The sequence below is a fragment of the Atheta coriaria genome, unplaced genomic scaffold (assembly GCF_025399875.1).
Source record: "Atheta coriaria isolate IRGN ID8LTWV9N9 unplaced genomic scaffold, Caltech_Dcor_3.1 hic_scaffold_6_pilon, whole genome shotgun sequence".
Classification (NCBI taxonomy): Eukaryota; Metazoa; Arthropoda; class Insecta; order Coleoptera; family Staphylinidae; genus Dalotia; species Dalotia coriaria.
Genome location: NW_027045448.1, coordinates 4018448 through 4038843, shown reverse-complemented (window position 1 = coordinate 4038843; position 20396 = coordinate 4018448). Strand labels below are relative to the sequence as shown.

General features: G+C 36.9%; 1 protein-coding gene across 3 annotated transcripts in view; it reads left to right on the top strand.

The window, feature by feature from the left end:
• Eip63E (cyclin dependent kinase Eip63E) overlaps positions 1–20396 on the top strand; it is a 91431-nt gene that overhangs the window by 14146 nt on the left and 56889 nt on the right. Inside the window, exon 2 of one of the 3 annotated variants that reach the window (XM_065304306.1) lies at positions 2524–2577. The exons of 1 other annotated variant lie outside the window; for it this stretch is intronic. In XM_065304306.1, coding sequence (XP_065160378.1) covers positions 2524–2577 — 54 coding nt within the window. Of the gene's footprint in view, positions 1–2523; positions 2578–8801; positions 9546–20396 lie in introns of those variants that run through there. One more of the 3 variants, XM_065304308.1, reaches the window with a different exon arrangement.

The window sequence follows — 20396 nt, the reverse complement described above, 5'->3', positions numbered from 1 at the left end:
GTTTTTATTTCTTTTAACGGCTTTCGTCTCGCACATTTCGCTCCGGCCCTGCGGTGTCGAGTGTAAGTAAGTAGCTCACTGTTGCTGAAGATCTTTGTCAGCTGCAGCGACAAAACGAAGGAAGCGAACGGAGGCACATAGTGTGCAAAAACAGACGCTTGGAACAAATTGCGGTGTCGGATGTCGGGCGAGCAGCAAAAGCACAAGAGCACACTACTGGTCTACTCCAGTTACATCAGCGTCTGGAGGAACCGGACCGAAATGAGTAGTATTAAGCCATTTGTTGATGGTTTTAGTGCTTTTGCGCCGACACCAGCACCTTCGCTTCAGTTTGCCGTTTGTTGAGCCGCGCGGCGAGGTGTCGAATGCGCCCAAAGTTGGGCTAATGGCGCGTGAAGATTTATTTTCGGTGGGTACACCCCCACACAGCATCTGTTCCAGCAGGTTGTGAACTAACTCTGATTATTGCTTGATTTGCACGAATTTTCAACGTTATTTTACATTAGACTAGTTTTATTCACCGTTGAAAATGTTTTACTTAATCAAATTAACTCTCGGTATTTCCACATCCACATCCACACCCAAAACTTCCAACTCTAATCCTAGTCAATTATAATTAGCACTAAAGTGCCGCACATCGCATTACATCAACCGCGCGCCACCCTCCTTTCGAAAGCACATTTATTAGACGACTCGCGATGTTTCGATGGCACTCACATCCTCGACGTAATTTCACATATTAAGTTACAAGCGTGTCGCAGGCCAAATGAACCTAATTCCCGATGCAAATTTACTCACACAGCCTCCACGCACGTGTGTAATTATTTTACATGCATTGGAGAATCAATGTGGATGTGTATGTAGACAAATGACATTTTGGCGTGCGATCTAATGACATTGATGGCGGGGAATGATGCGCGCCCGACAATGCAAATATACGAGAGACACGACGCCGAAATTTGTTGGTTGTTGGTTTAATGCCGTATTTAGTGTTTACTTGCCTGGAATAGGTGCGCATCGAGTATTCATTGATATAATGCAGCGGGTAGACGTCTGCATCATGCAGTGGAAATGAAAATCGAGGTGGTTTTCGACGCGCGCGGAACAAAAGCGTCTTCGGTACTCTGATGCCTTGTAGTCTATAGTCTTGTTCCTCTTTGCGAGAGACAAAGAATTGAAAGTCGAATATACGAGACGCGCCAGATGAACGCCATAGATTCGTAACGCGTTTGTTTCTTTTATTGAAATGCCGTTTGCTTCGGCGGTGGCGGCGGCGGCAACGGCGGCGATTGTTTGCTGGGTTTCGCTTTTGCCTCTTCTTCGCTCTTCTTTCGCCTGGTGTGCGGTGGAAGCGTGTGGTTTTGTTTGTTTTATAAGTTGGAATTTCGAGGCCTGCGTGAGTTTGTCTCTTGCTGCTTTGGTTGTGTTTGTTGTTTGTTTGTCGGGAAAGCGCCGGCGGTGGTTGGATTGGTGCACATGAGGCGCGGTGTTAAACGAAAGCGATTTGCGCGAAAGTGTTTTTCGTTATTGCGTCGTTTCGGCGCGAATTGAACTTAAGATACACATGTACCAAAGACAACGATATAGTATCAAACTCGTATCGAACAAGCTTGTAAAAATTCAAAGAATATAAATTTAGTAAAGACGAAAAGGAAAAGAGAAGTTTATGTTTCTAAATATATATAATATATATATATATATATATTTTTTTTCTTTAATACATATTAATTTGTATAAATTGTTCACATTATGAGTTTTGATTACAAGCATTACAAAGAAATGTGAAAGTTGTAATCTAAATTTCTTTATTACATGCTGTCGACATAGTAAATTTTTTCGTACGCTTTGATATGTCAGGAAAATGGGAAATTAATATGAATATGCATGAAATTTACACAAAGCAAGTGATTAACATAAACTGTGGTTTCTTTGTTGGCTATTAAGTATTACGTTTTTACATATCACGTAACCTTTGCTTGTTAAATTATATTTCTTCGAGTTTATAAATATGTGGTGTTTTACGAAGCGGGGAAGAATTATTTTATGCGGTAATTTTTCTTAAAATAAAGCTTTTTCCCGCGACAACTAATGTCACATTAGTTTTAGTAAAATTTTATCAATTCTTACTTTCTTGGTCCTAGTATGTGTTGATTTCATCAGATAGATTCGCTATTTTATTTTAAAGAAACGGGAAATGCTAATAATGCTTTTAGCGTCATCTCGGATATAATTATTCAACTATAACTACGATTGAAACTCTATACTAACTTTTATCTCTTATTAAACACCCAGCAAGTCATAAATTATCAAAATTTGTTCAGCCGTACTTGTGTTATAAATTATGTAACTAACACTGCTTTGAAAATATATTACTATTTATACAATATTGTGATAAACACAATTTGTTTTAGAGCCGAGTTTACTTCGGGAAGCAATATAATTAAATTTTAAATTAATTTTTCAAAAATTTATCACAGATTTATATTTAACTGTTATTTAATAATTTTTTTTTCTTAATTTCAGGTGAGTTTCAACTATATGATCCCATCTCGCCTCTCTTTGTGTCAAAATCACAAGGTACGCATTATTAAAATTTATATTTCTACAATGTTTGCAATTGATTTTTTCAACCCTTCGTTATCATTACGAACGATGACACTATATATAAGAATAAAATTAGTTTCATTCACTCTTGCATGCATATCCACTGCATCGCGCAGTGAATCGTATTTGTTCACTAGTGTATTTTAACGACGCATCTACTACTCGTCCATGACCGGCGCCTCCGCAATATGCCGCTTCATGAAACGAATAAGGTGTGGTGGAGGCGCGCATACATCGCGTGCGAAAACGAATGTATTGTGGCGGTGGCGGCGACGACTCCACCGCCGGCGTCAGAAGTCTGGGACGTGTGCGCCCGCCGCCCGTCAATTTGATATCAGACACGCACGCTTATAATAGGTGGGAAACGCCAGGAATTGACGGGAAAACGAATTTAAATCTGGGAATTTCCATGACGAACAAAAGTAAATTCTATGGAATATTTTCCACCATTCACGTTTAAAATACCTTTGAATTACTCGTCAGTGCAATAAAAATAATAATAAACGGAACTTAAATTAGTGCTAGCATTGAAAATGTGAAACTTTTACATAATAGATAAATACAAGTTTTATTTGCTTACCCGCAGAAAGAACCAACTCTAACAATCAATACTAATTGAATTAATTAATTATACGTCTGTTTTTCGTTGTGTTTTCCTCGCTGCTTTTGTTTCGTGCCTTTGTAGCAGTTGTGCTGTGGTTAATTGAAAACTTATTTCGAGCATCGTTTCGGATGCGTCGCGTGCTCGCTAGATGTTAGTTTGTTATCACCGTTATTTTACGAAAAAGTATTCCGTGTAAATAAACTTGTCCATCCGAAGAGTTTCGCGATTGTTTTCTACTTTTTACGAGCGCGAAAGATGCTCGAGTCGAGATATTTATCGTCGCGTTATATTGGCACGTCCATATAAACTCCATAGATGAGTATGTGTAGGTGATTGTTAGGTAGCATCGTTATTTCCGTACCCAAACGATTTTCGAACGCGCGCCCGGCATCGATGGGACATCGATGATGTTGTGCTGCGATTTATTTCCCTGCCGCCCGGGGGTTGAACAAACACGGCCGCAGCGTCTAAATGGGACGCACATAAAGTCGATGCGGAAGTTTAATAAATTGTAGGGGGAAGTCCCCTAGTGGCGGACACCTAAGGTTATTTATAAATAAATCAAAAAATATTTGAAGAAATGTTAATTAAATTATGACATATAGTAGATAACAAAGTTAGAAATCAAATTAAAATAACAAAAATGCAACCTCTGTTAAAAAATAATTAATACTATCAATCAAACTTTGGTAATAAAAAGTATAGTTTTAAAAAGTGGCACCTAGTACCGGACACATATTTGTGCCATACCCCTCTCACCGGACATTTCAAATATGTCATATGGTTAGGTAGGCTACCTTGTTTGGTATTATTTATGGGGCGGTGGGGGGTGGGGTGATAGAATTTAACGATTTAATCAACGGATATAACACACTGACTAGAAGCAGCCCGTGAATGCATACATCCACTAGCTAATGTGTTCATTTCAGTTACAATAAATACTTTAACTACGAATTTTAGCGAATGTATGCATTGACTAGTAAATGTATACATTTACTAAATGTATGCATTGACTGCAACATAGCCATCTCCTCACTCTCTCTCTCTCTCACAAGAAATATCAATATGTTTACTGTCCGGCGCTAAGGGACAACTTAGTGTCCGGTGCTAAGGGACAGACATTTTCGTTCATTTGGTGGTACCTACTAAAATTGTTTAAAAAATCTAATAATATTCTACCATTTTACGGATAACAATCAAGTACTACTTGTATCTTTGAATACCACTCAAATGTAAATGCATAAATATACTAGAATTACTTACATTGATATTTAGGTGACGTCGTGATTTTGCGCCTGAAACAGCAAACGGCTGCTCCCGCCGTGGCCGTGTGCGTTTCTGGCGAGCCACGACGAGTGATCCTGTACCTGTGTGCTCCCCGCACCCCTTTCACTTGTTTTTTGAAATGAAAAGATTTAAACTAGCTTAAATAGTACGAGTGTCCGGTGCTAGGTGCCGTCCGGCGTTACGGGACTTCCCCCTAATCCCAATGGGGGTGTAAGTTTTGTACCGGCAATTATTGATCTTCGGTTTGCGTTTTTTTGCTTTCACTTCTTTTCATTTCCCGTAATAGACGGGGAGTTCAATTTAAAATTTAACCCCTGGCTGGATAGTGATAATATTAAGCCTTTTAACACTATCGGTGTGTGACCGATGGTTAGGGTCGGTCTGTTGCGATGACGATGAGGGTTTAGGGGTAAATTAAGGGGTGGTTGTCTGGAATATACGTTGCGGAACTGAAAACGAACTTTCGAATGCAGCGTACAATGGTATTATGCAAATGGAAAGCTACATATTCGTCTGTTTCAAATAGTATTATTACTTTAATACTTTTTCATGCAGGAAATTGCGTAGTTTTTAGCAAAAATGTGTTTTTGTGTTTTGGACGTTGTATGTGTCGATTCTATCGATAAAATGCTCAATATTATTTTAAATTGTAAATATTAAATATGTAACTATGATTGAATCTCTATATCAATTTTCATCCCCTAGTTAACACCCTTTGAGTCATAATTTTTAATATTTTAATGGTTATTCTGCTATTCGTGGCGGAAACGAATCCAATAAACTATAGATCATCACAATCTGTTCAGTTGTTCTTGAGTTATAAATGTTGTAACTAACAAAACCTTATTTTACGTACATAGATATAAATCAAACGATGGATAGATGCACTAACGTATTGCCACTAATTATGATAAACAATTATATATCCTTTCTCTTCAAAATAAAATCTTAAATTAAATTATTTGATAAAAACTATTATTTTTAATTTTTTGATATCAAATTACTATATTTATTGCTGAAATAAATGAAATAAGGTCCCAACATTAATCTGCAGATCGTGTAGCGACTAATACGGCCATAATAAAAGCGCATAACGATAAAACAGACAATAAATAAGTCACCATTAAAGCGAGTATGGCGAGCGAAATCATAATTTACCTGATTGCTTAATGGAAGTCGAAACACTGGCGAAAACATAATGGAAGCTGAGCGCAGTACGCGCTTTTTTCGCATTTTACTCGTAAGCATGATAAATTTGCATTTTGTTTTTCGCCATATTTTTACGTGCATATCTCTTTGCTTTTTTCGTTTTCTCAGAATTTCATATCAGTAAGAATGTAAAAAAGTATAGCCGGAGTTTACACTATTTCTTAATCATGTCTACCACACGTGTAATTACTCAATATTGGAATTGGAGGCTGGAAGCTTAGACAATATAATATTAAGGTTTTAGAAAGAATAATATTTGATACAGTTTATTATGTTTATTGATGAGTTAATATACACTTGAAATGTAATAAGCAAGAAAACTGGTTATTAATATGACAATGCAAAAAGGTAGACCGATCGTCTCGGGTAGACAGATGACACTGACGATGACCGCTGACAACCCAAAGTACTGAGGGTACCTCAGGTCATAATGTCCCTTTCCAACATTACTCTATAGTGCAACTATAGTGTAACATTACTCCTACATAGTATCGTTGCTATATTTTCAACACTCAATCGTTAATAGAAATAAAGTGCAGTGGCACTTGTTATTACCTTACTTTAATTCTGATAAAATGATTATCTTACTTTGATATGGAGGTTTAACTAGTTTCGTATTAGTTTTTTTTTAATTCGAAATTGTAGTTATTGTCTGTTTAAGTTGGCATGTTTTATGCAATCGTTAAAATTTTATGTGTCTGCCAAGAAGTAAACCAACAGTTACTACTCGTACTTACCAATCTACGAGTACAAAAGACGTGAAAATAAAATTTTAATTCACAGCTGAAATATGATATGATAAAAACATTGCACATATATTTGCGTAATAAATTGTTATCTTGTTTAAATATAAATATTCTTGATGTCGCGGTATGACTAGACCGGTATATTTATTTATTTTTAAAGTTAATCTTAGCTTAAAGGAAATGACTAATCGGAATAAAATATCTTGTTTATTTTATTGTCGATTTCTTGCTATTTGTATCGCCGCATTTATTATTTATAAATCACTTACGTACAATGGTCGTTTCTTGACTTCTGAATGGATATACACAAATAACTGGCAGTTATTATCGTATTTACAGCTTATAGCATAAATGCCAAAGGTAATTTTCTTGCTTTTGTTCTCAATTTACGATTGAATGCTAATATATTTATAAAATCGCATGAAATAAATCAAGAAATTGGTCACTTAAGTATAATCTTTTGATATTCGACTGCAAACAGCAAAATTGACCTTGGATCAGCTGCTTTATTATTATTTTTTATTATTGTGTATTCTGTTTTCTATAATATAAAAATGAATCGCAAAATTTGTTGGTAAGCGCATAACTCAACAACGCTTAGGCTAATTTGGCCAAACCTTTTTTTTTTAATGTTCGTTTAAGTCCAATGATGGTTTTTGCAGCGAGAAAAATTCGAATAATTGCCGGGAAAACCCTAAAAACCGCCTTTTCTATAAGATAAAAGTTGGCATTGGAATTCAATCATAGTTATAGTTAAACAGTTGAATCCGAGATGGCGCGCTGAAGTGCATTGTTAACATTTCTTTATATAATTAATTTGTTTAAAATAAAATTGCGAATCTTATTGATAGAATTGACATCTACTATGTCTAGAACAAGAGAGTAAACACGAATTACATTTTTATTAAACACTACCTAGACCAAGTCGCCGATAAAAGCTGGTATATTAATAAAATCGCATAAAATAAATCAAGAAATTGGCCAAAATGCAAAATTGACCTTGAATCAGCTGCTTTATTATTATTTTTATTATTGTGTATTATATAAATTTATGTTATTATTGTGGACGTGGAAAAAGTGGAAGCAGTATTACGGTATTTTGTGTGTTTATATTTACGTAACGTTTATTATCATTATTATAACTGACATTGACATTACTCCTTTTACGAATTGCGTTACCACCATATAAACATTCAACACAACTGTTCGTGGAAGTGTTTGTTCGATATTAATAACGCGAATTAATTAATCTCTTGATGAAATTAAACTGTTGTGTATTATTAATCGTAAATTGTTTATTTTTACATTTATTTACCGTGAAAGTCACTTTTTCATTAAATAAATTACAAATATTGATTTTTTATATAAAATTTAATTACACAAAGTAATTTGAGGCATGTAAATATTTTATATTGCTTTTATTACGCAGGGAATATCCGGGAAATTAATTTATTTATAGTTCAAGGTTGAATTTCCAGCTATATTAAGCCCAATTATAATCATAGAAAGGATGCGCGGTGTTTGGTTGCATCTTTTTCACATTTCACGCATTCTTAACACGTGACTCGTCTTTTTCTCACGATAATTTACTTACATACGCATCGTACTAATTAGAAAGCGCCCTCCGGTAATTACCCATGATGCAAGAGTTGGTCATGCACGTAAATCTATCAATTTATAAGCGTCGCAAGTTTCAAGCGCTTGCTTGCAACATGCGATAATACAAGCACAGCCGAAGTATTATCCACGGGGAGGATTTGACTTTAAGGCGTTGAATGTGGTGTGCAGCAGGGGCAAGCGTATTAAATGCGCCCGGCGAGTGCAGTCAGTCAAAACATAATCTGTCCTAAAATAGGCACAGCCACATGCACACAGCCCCCTTGTGTTGTGTTGTGTGTTGCGTTGCAGCAGGAGCGCGGCACACCATCACAGCCCTTCTATTTCAATTCGTTGCGGCGTGCACCTCTGGAACCTAACTAACATCGGGGACTTGCCGGCTCGGCTCGGCTGCGCGTCCCCCCGCCGTGGTCGTAAAGCATGCGCGATGTTACCCTCCGTCCACGCGCGCGTCCTGCTGTGTGCACAAAGCCCCCGAAGGGAGAAGGATGAGCGAATTGCAGCGATAATTGGTAGAAAAAGGCCGATTGCGCTCGTCGCACACACACATACACACTCACTGCGCGCGAGAACGAGAACAAGAACGGTTTTGAACTGTGTTCGCCGCGCGCTCCCGAACCTGAAGCAGCAGGTTTGTTTATGTCGCGCTGCGCGCAATCCCTCCACAACGCACACGACGCGCACGCCGCGCACCGCGGCCGCTCATAGCTCTGCCATTACCTCATCATGATTCATTCACTCGTGTGCTGGAGGTAGCGTCGAGCGGTACACGGAGCGTGGTGTTGTGCTAGTGCCAGTGCTAGATCGCGTCAAGCATAAACACACACACATTGCCTGTTTGTAATCTAATCGCATTGATAACACAACAATCGGTGTGCATTATATCGGCATAAATAAACGCAAACGCACTCGTAGTCATCGTCGTTAACGCCGCGACGCAATTACAACAATGAGATTCCATTCGCGGAAAACTAATCAACAACAAGAACAAGAAGTGTCGTGCATGATTAGCGTGTCGATAGTTTGAATCTCGTGTGTTGAGTGTTGTTGTTGTGTGGAAGAGTGAAGAAAGCAGTTGTGGTGTTTGTTTTCTGTGGGTGATATCACACCGTGCGGAATTGTGCAGTTTGTTTATGTAGAACACTCGCATAGATAGCTGCGTAAAAGTTTTGACCTATAATATTTTCAACAGCGGACTTGTAATCGTATAAAAGTGTACCTACTTTTACGGTACTTTTGTTTGTGTGTGCGCTTGCCTGCGTGCTACGGCTAGTTGTTGCTGTTGTTCATCTTTGAGTGGATGTGTTGAGAAATATGTGGTAGCGAATTCGCATAGCAAAAAGTAAATGAAACTGTAAATCTGCAAACGTGCAAAGGAAGTGTTTTCGCTTCGACCTCGCCGAGCAACAACAAAAAAATCAAGTTGGGAGGAAGATTAAGAAACGGTGCGAGATACAAGTAGGACATCATTGAAAAAGGTAATTTTATACAGTAGATGACTATATTATTAAAATGAATAAATTTAGTTTATTCGCATTTATTTATTTATGTTGTGAACGCGAATTGTTTTTAAGTGTTGAACCACCTGCCGCCTAATATGCAGCACATCTGCCTCTTGCTCGTATAAAGCCAATATTTTAGGTTTGTGTAAGACTTTGAATTGCACTTCCGGCCATCTTTCTGGCATGTTGTCGAATTGCTCATAAGCTGTCCCGCAACACATGAAATTATATCTCCTTGGGATTTTATTCGGGTGCGCAAATTCCTCCTGCTGCTTTAGTTTTAGTTGGGAGTGCACGTTTTATGAGCCGGTTTTTACAGGCGTTTAAGTGTTGTTGTTGTTAGTTTGGTTTAGCAAAGACAAGAGTCGAGATAAGGTTACTTGTAGTTTCTTTGGAGTTGATCGCACACACCGACCGCGTTATGATTGCGATATAAATTATTTGTTTTTACGATGTAACAACAATAAATGTTGCAGTAAACTATAGCGAAGTGAACGCGTTGAGTTGTGACTTGAGGCGTGCGTGCGCGATAGTATTTTCGTGGTTGATGTTTTGTTTGATGCAAAAAACGAGTTTTTGTGATGTCAACATTCTAAATGGATTCTAGATGACACTAGGATGCAGTATTTGCAATAAATTAAATCAGGTGATGGCGCAGCTCAAGTTTATTTACAGCAGGGAGATTGTTTGGTGGTAGTAGAGTGTGTACATCCGTGTCCATGTGATTTCACACGGTAGATGCGGCATTGAAATAGATTTGATAGTCGAGCGTGCATTTTGCGCACGCAAAATATTGATTTTAATAAAATTGATATAAAAATTGACAACTTTTACAGCTGTTCACTACTTAAATCATTTGATTTTCATTCGATGCATCAAACAGGTGAGCCCGGTTCATCCAAAGTTATTCACTTCAGCTGATATTACATTTGCAAATCTTGCAATATTATATTTTTCTTTAAATTGCGCGTTGATCGTTAATATAAATTTCTAAAATTAAATTAAGTGTTATATTTTTAATTCCAATTTCATTCAGCATTCTTATTTTTGCAGCGAATTATAAGTGGTAACAAAGACTTGCGCCGTGTATTTAAGACGCGTTAGAAAGTGAGAAAGAATACATTGACTTGAATGTCTGTATTTTGGGTTGTTTACACCTTTTCGCATTCGGGTTTATCAATGCCTACGTCATATCACCTGATGTTCTTCGCGCGCATGTCAGGGGAAGACCAACACTGCTTAATCTCGCGCATCGTACACTCAGTACAATCAGTCGTTGCAGCGTGCAGCTCCACTAAAAATTTGCTGAAAATTCACAAAATCTGCAGAAAAGTGTCGTTACCATGTGAAAATCATTGCACATTACCATCACAAGTGAGTCACTTGCAGTATATATTAATTTTTTTCAAATTAACTTAAAATATTAATGATTTATATAAATTTGTGTGCATCGTGTATTTTTTACATGGTATTAGATAGGGGTTTGCTCATCGCCGCGAAAGAAACGCAATTTTAACGGTTGAAACCGCGAACCTGGCTCATTTTGTAAAGCGAATCGCGTACATTAATTAATTATAATTAGATTTTTCTTGAAATCAGTACTTTTTGCGTAAGTTCGAGTAATTGAGTTTTGCATACCCGAAAACGTGGTGTGTACGTGACGCGGTCGTCTTATCAGTTGTTTGTTTACTTTACACATTCTTCTATCGGTGACTTTGCGGCAGAATAGTGCCAATAGTGCAGAATAAGTAGAATAAAAGAACATCGCGCGGAGTTGTTTTGATTTTAAGATTTGAACATTTCAACAAAATAGTCAACGCGTTTTGTAATAAATGTTATAGTGAGTGTTTCTATTTCTTTTATTTATTTATATTTTAGCATATTTTAAATTTCTTCGTGCTTTGTCATACTATTATACTCATACTATATTAGCAACAACGGCAACGTTTGTGTGTGTTATTGCATAATTTTATGGCGGAGGATGTGCGGAATGTGGCAATATTTGTGTGTAATTTTACGCCTTTGATGTAGGTATTAATGTGTGTGCTGAAAAGCCGCAAATTGTATTTTCGGTTTTGCTTGGTAATACATTTTGCAAATGTGAAATGTCAGTTTGTTTATTTGTCACGCTTTCACGGGGAAACCATTCGAATAATTGGGATAAATTTTGGTTTTGGGATCGTTTTGATCATGGAAAATAAAATAAGCTACTTTTTGTTGTAAAAATTTAACTTGATGGGTGGAAAATAAGGGATGAAAATTGTTATGAAGATTTAATCATTGTTTTAGTTATATAATTCGAAATTAGGAATGTTTTTGGCGGAATTGACAGGAATTAGGCAAGACAATAATTAGTTAAGCTACTTTATATTAAAATAAACACATTTTCGTGATTTACAATTTTTTTCGTGCTCTAAAACTAAAATTTTCTTTTCAATGCTTAAATTAAAAATTGATTTTTGATTTGTGTAGTTATTTCAAGACATTTATTTTTCGTATTCACATCACTGGGCTCTGACGGTTTCTTTTTTGTCGCGGTTGCTTGCACAGTTGACGCGTCTATCTCTGATTGCGTGCGCCTGGAATATCAAGTATATGAAGTATGAAGAGATAATAAGAATAAATAGAATTCAGGCGCGCGTGTTCGTGGGACGATTCGCTGTCGCGGCGCGCCGCTAAAAGAATTTACATGCGCGCGCTCAGCCGGGGCTGTTTCATACGCGCGCGCGTTTATCACGAAATAAAATGCTTTATCCTAGACGCTTCTCACCGCCACTGAGTGCATGTATGTATGTATGTAAGTGTGTGTGAGTGTATGCTTTGTGAGCCGCGACGTTTGTAGATCCGTTCAGATTCGACGAGCGCGCAGGAAGAGACAAAGCCGGCCTTTATATCCGTGCCGCTTTGCCTAGACCAGAACGCACTTGGATGCATAAACGGCGACTATCTCAGCGCGTCAGATGTGAAAATCGGGAAGAATCTTGAAATTGCTGCTTTGATAAATTTTTATTCGGTATTTATATTGAGATAATGTGTGGGTTTTTTTGAAAATTTAAGCAAATAGTTTAATATCTTATCTTTCGTGATTCATATAAAATGTGCATAAAGATAGAGATTTCCGAGAATTGATTTAAGTCGAAATAGTTTAGGAAACATTTTATATTTTGTTAGGATCACTTTTATGGTCATTTTAAAATGATTTTCGTCAAATTTTAAATATTCTCAGTCACGTTCGTGTCGTTTACTTTAAAATTTTATTGACTTGTTAATAACTTTTACGATGTTTGATCAGATGTCTAGGCAATTTACAATAACGATGGTAAATTTTCAACTTTGTGCAGTAAATTAGTTATGCAGTCGTTTGCAACTGTCAAATATTAACATTTTTCGATTTTAAAATTGAAAATTTTAGAAGGTCGCTTGAATTTTAATTAAAATTTAAAAAAATAGAAATATTTTACAATAAAATAAATTGCTCTTCGAATCCAAAACACCAAACATATATTTCCTCCAACTTGAATAAAAGCATTAGACCGTTTTATTCGACAATACTCTTCACTAGATAAGCTTTCGGTTTCGGCTTCTTCTCGTCTGCTCGTGCGTGTTTTCGGGCGTGTTCGAATGCACTCTGGGATAACATCTGACCCAGTTATCATTTAAGAATAGTGCCCATAAAACTCGACTCGTCCCCACGCTGCTTGTATTTTTCGGTGCCGATATTCGCCTGGCAGGCAACCGGCAGCCGTCATAATAAAGTGTACGTGGGGTGGTATGGGAATGATGCTAGTATGTGGGGAGGGTATCAGGTAGAGACTTGTATGTGTGTTTGCGATCTGCGACGGATGGCGAAGACGGAAAATCCGGCACAAATGGGCGAACATCTATTACGGTTTATCACGTTCGTCCTCACAGGATGCACGTACCACGGGGCAATCGCGTTCTTTTTCTCCATCGACAGCCGCGCGAAAGTTTTGGTGGGATTTGAGTGTCGTGGTCGATGTTGCTCGATATTTCGATATCGATAGTTTGGCACGACTTTTGCGCGAAGACAACTTCAGATAAGAATTGAGTATTGCTTTATCTATGGCTTCAAACAGAGAATAACCAAAATATTTTCTTGTTTTTAATGTTTTTCTTGATTCACCAAGAGGAAAACTTATCTCCTAACAGGTTTTTAGTGAATTAATTTGCCCAAGTTTATACGTATTAATTAAATAGTTATAAAGACATTAATTCCTAGCGGTTTTGCGCTCTGTTGAGCCGACAACTTGGCGCGCTGGGTTCAGTGCGCGCGCGGGGGCGGCATGCTAGTAATTACTCAACTTTACTCGCATAATGCTAATGCACACGTTCAATGAATCATTAAATTCCGAATTGGCGGTCGGCCGCACGACGAAACAAAGACTTAATGTTTTAATGCATGTAGGCTGGCATAGAGTGTTTGCCTAGACTTTTACTTAGACTATTAGCTATCAAACTAAACACTAAGTACAATTTATATACCACTCTGTAAACGTTTTGTCTAATTAATCGATGAAGTCATCCTACACATGTGGGCTGCATTACGAATTGATAGAAATTTATATTAATCTAGAGAAAAAAAGGAGAAAAAATTAAAAATTACACCATAAATTCTTGTCGGCAATAAAAACTATTTTTAATTTGATTGTCAGAGTGTGCATGACGGTAAATCAATATCAGTTGCATCGAATGAAAACGCCACGACATTGATACATATGTTTCCATTTATTTTTGCATTCTTGTTTTCTCGTTTTCGCTGCTAGTTCACGCAGAAAGGGTATTAATATGATGTTTATCATCAGAAATTAAACGTCACGAATGGACATTGACACTCAATTTATTTTTATCGTAGTTTTAGCAGGTGATATTCAATTGATGGTGAAATTTATTACACACTGAAAATTAACGATCGTTCTTCAATCAACAAATTTCTATTTTTGTCGATCGCAAAATTTAAAAATACGTCCACGAGTCAACGCACTATTCGTAACTATTTTTACGTCTGTTGCAGCGAGTTTAATGACATTTTAGTAATCATGTGCCTGTCATATCGTGAGCACTTGTCATTGAAACATCAAAATATGAATTCATATTCTCATATTGGAGGCATCCAATCTCATTAATTTCCGACTCTCGCTGCTTTCGCATCTTGTATTTCTCGACGCATCCGAAGCATCACGCATCGTCTAGTCGCATGTCTGCGCCCGTCTAGTTTGTTACTTGTTGGTTGTAATTACAGATGCATTCAGTGCACACAGATATACCTACACACATAAACGCATACAGCAAATTTCAAACTCGTCGTGCGGTTGTGATGCGAGCGCGATTTTATGCCCCCGCCTCATCGTCGACGTTGCGATCTTTTATTTATTCGCGCGCGGCCAGTGCCTCGGCGACGACGGCCAGTCGAGTGGAAATAGAAGGCGACGACATTCAGCTATTTGTTCATTAAAACTACTCGTGTATAGTTTTGTTCTCTTCGCTAGCCGCTGGCGCAATGGATGTATTAGTAGGCGAGGTTGGCGCAAATCTTTACGGCAAATAGTTTTAAGAAATTGCACATTTCAGTGGAAAAGTGCGCGCATCCAACTTCCACTTGAACTTCTTGGTGCTCTCAGGTTCTCTTGTATTTGCTCAGTTGGTGTCGGGCGTTTATTTCTTTTATTGCTAATATTTCGTGTTCAACGGCGAGTGCTAAACTTTGCCGGCACTCTTGGAATGAATGTCGACGTGTAATTGTCCAGTGTTAACCTCTTGGAAGTTAAAAATAGCCCAAGAACGTGTAATGAAATTAATTAGTTGTAGTAAAAACATTCCAGTATTTTAATTAAGTAAATATTTCTTCTATTCGTGCATTGTTGGCATTTTTATAAAATATTTATTTGTTGGCTAAATATAAATACCTAAACATGAAAATCAAGTTTGATTGCACATTTGGTTGGGCTGCATGTTGTCGTCGCGTCGTAATGCAAACATAAAAACCATCCGCGACCATCCGTGTTGGCGTCGAATGTTTCGTTTTGTTTAATTTGTCTACAGTCTAGACTCGGTTGGACCATAGGCTTAGTCGTTGGTGTAATCACGACATCCTCCCTCGCAAACTACACACACGCGGCTGCCCCATATGGGCCGTATTCACTGATTTACAATTAATTCGGGAGACATACTCGTTCATCTATGTATATATGTGTTTGCGGCGCGTGCGCGCACACTCCGTTTGTGTTGTTAATGGGAAATTGTTGATTTATTTGCGCCGCCAGCTCGCCGGCAATCGGCGTTCGTAATTGCGGGCGAGCCGCCCCGAATTAATACGTAATCGCATCGCTTCCATCCGTACCAGCAAAGCTGTTGTCCGTTGTTTTGTGTACAATCGAAGTGCCCCGCTAACTTTATGCGAATGTGAATGCTGGTGTTGTGTTTGTTTTGCGCTGGACAACAACGAACGAGTGGATGCTTTTTAGCTTTCATATATTCACGTACACCTATCATGCGCTATGCGGAAATTAAAATAAGCCCGCCGGAAAGCTCTCCACTTGTGTAAACAACAAATCCAACTACACAGGGTGATTGGAAAATTACCACGGGTGTATATTGGCTTAGTTTTACTCTCCCGCTGGTGGCTAAGCTGAGTGATTTTTGTTCATTCATAAATTTACATAGTTAACTCGGCGAAAATGCGTTTTTCCTCTCCACATTTACACATTTTCGTGAGTGCTTTGGGGGTGCAAATGTACGCATAGCGAGAACACGTTATGGTTGCGTCGTTTGTCATTCGCCAGCGTTGGCATTGACGTTTTAACGCATTCTCTTTGGTCTCTCGTACACTTTGGGTCGGTCCATCAATAAATTAAATCTGCTTTTGTGGTGGCGCGCGGATTTGTTGCTGGTTTTTCCTCGCGCGCTGATGGATCGTGGCATTTCCCCCCATCGATGTTCAGGGGTGTTGCATTCATGTCAATGCGCTACTAATACATATTTCTGCAAACATTCGATCCTGAGTGATGCGCGGAAAACAAATGGTTTACCGGATGCGACCGCAAGCCAAAAATCTACATTCATCCCCTTGATATCAAGAAGACGGCTTATTGTCACTCGTGAGACTGAAGAGGGACGCTGTGGCTCGAATCCAATTGACGATGCTTCACGCATCGTTTATTGACGTTTGGCGAAGACAATGTCAACGCTTGTTGTCTCGCAGCATGCACTCGTGTTTTTACAAGATAAAGACATTAAATAAACATGCCGCTCCCTTTTTGTTGGCTTTTGTCTCTCGGTATTGCGATTGGTTGTGATTGAAGAGGACCAAATGGCTTTTTAATGGATGCTAAGAATCATCAAACGTCTAAAATTTCGCAGCATGTCTCTCAAATACCATCGGAGCTGGTTTTGACATCGTGCAGAAAATTGGCACTTAATTATTGTTCATGCACATAAACCACTCGACGGGTTAGAAAGTGTGTCAGCACGCGACAACGTTGAAAATCAATCGGGCGTGCAGGCTGCAAGTGTACGGAGAGTGCATTTATTTATTTATACTTCTTTGAAATCAAATATCCGTGAAAAGTTGTTGTGGGATCTATAGAAATAGCCCAGCACAAGATTTATGAAGAAGTAGAATATTTCTAGAGCTTGAGAAGCATTTGAAATGCAGATAATGTAACATGATTCGTGACAGGTGATTTAACTTGAAAACGCTGCCCGTAGACCGAACGGAAATATTTTACTACAACGAAAAAATAGTGAAAAAAATCTTAATTCGATAAAAGCTGAAGACCGTGACGTAAAACGATTCGTGTCAGGTGATTTAACATGAACCCGAAAAGGATCACATTATGCTAGTGCGAGATCAGATTTGCAGACCTTTCAGATCAGCTTAGATACTACTTTAGAACACTTTTTATTTTAAGTTTTAAAATAAAAGTAGAGTATTTTACAAGTTTAAATTAAATAGATGTTTTGTTGGAATAATGCTGAAATAACATTGTTTATCCTTGACCAACAAAGAAGTATGCATCGACTTTTAGTTTATTTTACACATTCTTCCTACGATTTCACGGAAAATTGTGTTTGATCATTAAAAATAGCTCAACTGGCTCATTGAAAGTTCGATTTTATTTATAATAACGTTTCGCGTCTAGTCTGCTTCCACTTAACTTCCATAATAAACGGCTGTTTGATCGGCGAATGCTTCCGAAAATAATTTCATTAAGGCTTATAATGTTGTAATAAGCGTCTATCGATGTTTATTTATAGCCGCACTTCTTTTTTTGTGTCGCTCTTGACTGACTGCTTGCGTTCTCGGTGATGATGATGTTAAGTGCCGACGCGATGAAGGTATTAATCAATATATTGAGGTTCTGCTTGGGACACAACCGCAACCGGTACGAAAATAGCGCTATCAGTTGATCTTCTCTAAATCTATAATGCCGAGATGTTTTTATTTATGGCGAGCTTATCATCTAACATATGCGGGTTAATATCGGTTTAGTTTAGATGATTTATTAATAATTGCGTGAAGAATTTTAGTTTTTTCTTTAATTAAGAAATATGGGCTTTTTAATTAGACGTTGCGATGTTTTAAACTTGATAAAAATATGTAGTTCTATTTTTTTTTCTCGTTGATTTTAGTTAAAAGTTGCTTAACTAATTTGTTTGTTGTTTTTTAAAGCTATTTTTAGTCATTTTTTGACGTTAAGATTTTAAATTTAATCTTAAATGACGAGAAAGGCTTATAATATGCTTTTCCGCCATCTTGATCAGATTTCTAGAACTATAACTATGATTGAATCTTCATATCAACTTTCATGCCTTATTTTACACGCTACCAGTTATATTTTTGTGACAAAAATCAACCTATTTTAATTTTCTTTCCCAAAAATATCACGATACCAAAATTTATAAAAATTTGTTTAATAGTTTATGTCTGAAAGTGTCACAAACGTACATTTGAATTTATAACATTTACCATAATTGTCATGTACTGAATAGCCGATAGATAATAAAATAATAAGCTGGAAAACTCGAATAGAAAGCAGTTTAATTACATTCTGTATTTGGTTGTAAACGAGATAGTTTGAATGTCATCAATGTCAAGATTAAACAGATGTTAATAATGGACGCAAATAATGACGAGTAATTGATCAATTTTCAAGTGGTCTCTCGATGTGAAACTGAGTTTTCAAACTTTCAAAACTACAGTAGATATGTCCTCACATTTATTGAACTTTGTTTGAATTTGCACTTTCATTGAAATTAATTGACATTATTGTACTAGTTTCGATTTTGTCATAAAATATCAAAACTTACAAGCTTGTTTGGGCTCCACACTCATTTAATGTTACAAAATTTCCATATTAATATCACACACGGTTAGACACACAAAATAAAATTTAATGAATGAACGTTGTGCGCTTTTAATTAATGATTTCAACACTCAACCGCAGCTCACCTTTTTGGTCAGTCATTCAGGCATAAAAACCAATATTATGCAATGTGCGCAATATTATAAATTATATCTAAAATTTACATATTATGCACATTGCAACCAAGTTGCGACTTTCTCCGCGCACCATTTTGCCACCATTCTATCAAAGTGATTGATTGCTTAAAATGTGGGCATTCAGTTTTTTCATCTTCTGCGATTGTAGAGCGTGGGCTAAAATGTAGAGAATTAATTCATTCAAGTCCAGTCCAGTCAAGTAGAATGTCGACTTTATCGGCATGTGTTATACAAATTTCCTACAAATTTTATTTTGATACACATTGTGTATATAAATATAAATGCGGGGAATGATTAATGACGCTGGAATGCGTTCGCATTCAGAGTGCGCCTGGATATCATTTTATATTAAAAAAAGAAACATATCAAAACAAGCTTTGTCCTCCAAGTATTAAATAAAACGGATATCGTTTTGTGGCCGTCGCCTCGGTGGTCGCTTCTGTTTGATACGGCGATTATTTAGGTCTCGGGATGTGTGTTGGATAGGAAATAGAAGTGTGTAAGTGATGTGTAATGCTGTCGCGGAGGTCAAATGCAATTAATAACTATGGATACTAAATAAAAAAAGTCTTTGGACTGTCTCTACTTGTCCATGACTCCCGGTTGACACAAAAAATAAAATGGTTTGTTTTGTTTATGTTGTGTAGTAATCTGTGCGAGCTTTGCTCGGAAGTAATTTACTTCTGAAGAAAATTACTATTTTGAGTGCGCAAAATAAGATTTTAAGAAGTTTATTTTGTGAATTTACAGTAAATATGTGTCTTGTAGTAAAATATAAATTTTTATTATTTAAGTTTGTTTATCAATTTTTATTTAAAGAAATGAGAAATGTTCATAATGCACTTTTGCGTCATGATTCGTCATTGTAAATTTGAGTTCTTATTTTAAACATTTCATGTTACGTTTTTGCGATAAAAAGTTGCCTCTTTGCATTTCCTTGATCAAAACTATCTCTATACCAAAATATATTAAAAATCATTCAATGATTTTAGTGTGGAAACGCCACAAATAAACAGGAAAACTAATATTTGCATTTATAATGAGTATATTTGTTAGGAAAACAGTGATTTTTCGTAAAAACTTTTCTTTTATATTGAATCTTCAAAATTGATTTTTGGGACAAAAAGTCGCCTATGTTCTTTTCCAAAGTTTAATTTTCCCAAATTTCAAAATTCACAAAAATTCATTCAGAAGTTTTCCGGTGAAAAGTCTACAAACAAACTTAAATAAGTCTTTCAGTAAATTTTTGTTATTTTCTAATTATATTCAAGTAGGTAAATTAAATGCACTTTTGTTATGCAATGCAT